The sequence below is a fragment of the Hylobates moloch genome, unplaced genomic scaffold, assembly GCF_009828535.3.
Source record: "Hylobates moloch isolate HMO894 unplaced genomic scaffold, HMol_V3 SCAFFOLD_71, whole genome shotgun sequence".
NCBI lineage: Eukaryota > Metazoa > Chordata > Mammalia > Primates > Hylobatidae > Hylobates > Hylobates moloch.
In genome coordinates, this window is record NW_026652346.1 from 324,812 (window position 1) to 326,308 (window position 1,497).

The 1,497-nt window shown below is 50.1% G+C and overlaps 1 protein-coding gene across 1 annotated transcript in view; it reads left to right on the forward strand.

Annotated features, from left to right (window-relative positions):
- Nucleotides 1-8: 8 nt before the first annotated feature.
- The window catches only part of LOC116463843 (mucin-3A-like), a gene marked incomplete at both ends in the record, with an annotated part of 2,131 nt that continues 642 nt past the window's right edge, over nt 9-1,497 (forward strand). Inside the window, 1 exon segment of the mRNA XM_058434873.1 lies at nt 9-1,496. Within this exon segment, the coding sequence (XP_058290856.1) occupies nt 9-1,496 (1,488 nt within the window).

Sequence of the window (1,497 nt, forward strand, 5' to 3'; positions counted from 1 at the left end):
CCCACAGTATTCCCAGCTTCACTTCTTCAACCAGCTACTCCACAATCAGGACAACCACGACTGCCATCTCCTCAGCTTCACCTACCTCAGGCACCATGATGACTTCCACAACCATGACCCCATCTTCTCTGAGTACAGACATCCCTTCGACAACACCAACAACTATCACCCACTCTTCTGTCGGCTCTACTGAATCCTTGACTACAACAACAATCCTCTCCTCAACATTTGCTGTTTCCAGTACTTCAACAGTGTCCACAAGTGACATCCCATCTTCCCCCAACATCCAGAATACAGAAACCTCATCCCTTGTCAGCATGACCTCCGCCACCACTCCCAGTGAGAGACCAACTATCACAAGTACTGGGGGCACTCAGACAACTTCCCTCCTGACGAGCTTTCCAGTGACGTATTCATTTTCCTCATCCATGTCTGCCAGCAGTGTAGGGACCACTCACACCGAGAGTATCTCCTCACCTCCAGCCATCACCAGTACACTCCACACGACAGCTGAATCCGCCCCATCACCTACAACCACCACCTCATTCACAACATTTGCAACGATGGAAACACCTTCATCCACTGTAGCAACTACAGGCACAGATCAGACTATATTCACCAGTTCAACAGCCACATCCCCTGAGACCACCACATCGACTCCTACCCCTGACGTTTCCACAGGATCTTTCAAAACAGCAGTGAGTTCTACTCCCCTCATCACTTCTTCAATCACCTCCACATATATGGCGACTTCTATGACAACTACCGCCCCTCTGCCCACAGTCACTAATACATTACCATCATTCACCAGTAGCGTTTCATCTTCTATGCCTGTCCCAAGTACAGAAGCGATTGCCAGTGGTACCACAAACACCACCCCTCTATCTACCTTGGTGATCACATTCTCCAGTCCCGACACCAGTTCTACACCTACATCTGAGACCACGTACCCTACTTCTCTTACTAGTGCTCTCACAGATTCCACGACCAGAACCACCTATTCCACCAGTATGACAGGTACATTGTCCACTGTGACCTCTCTGCGACCCACCTCTTCCTCTCTCCCAACCACAGTTACAGCCACAGTTCCTACCACAAACTTGGTAACCAAGACCACCAAGACCACCTCACACAGTACTCCTAGCTTCACTTCTTCAATCACCAATACCAAGACCACCTCACACCGTACTCCCCGATTCACTTCTTCAATCACCAATACCAAGACCACCTCACACAGTACTCCCAGCTTCACTTCTTCAATCACGACCACTGAGACCCCCTCACACAGTACTCCCAGCTTCACTTCTTCAAACACCACCGAGACCCCCTCACAGAGTACTCCCAGCTTCACCTCGTCAATCACCACAACAGAGACCACCTCACAGAGTACACCCAGCTACACTTCTTTGCTCACCACCACCAAGACTACCTCACACAGTATTCCCAGCTTCACTTCATCGATCACCACCACCGAGACCACCTCACACAGTACTCCTA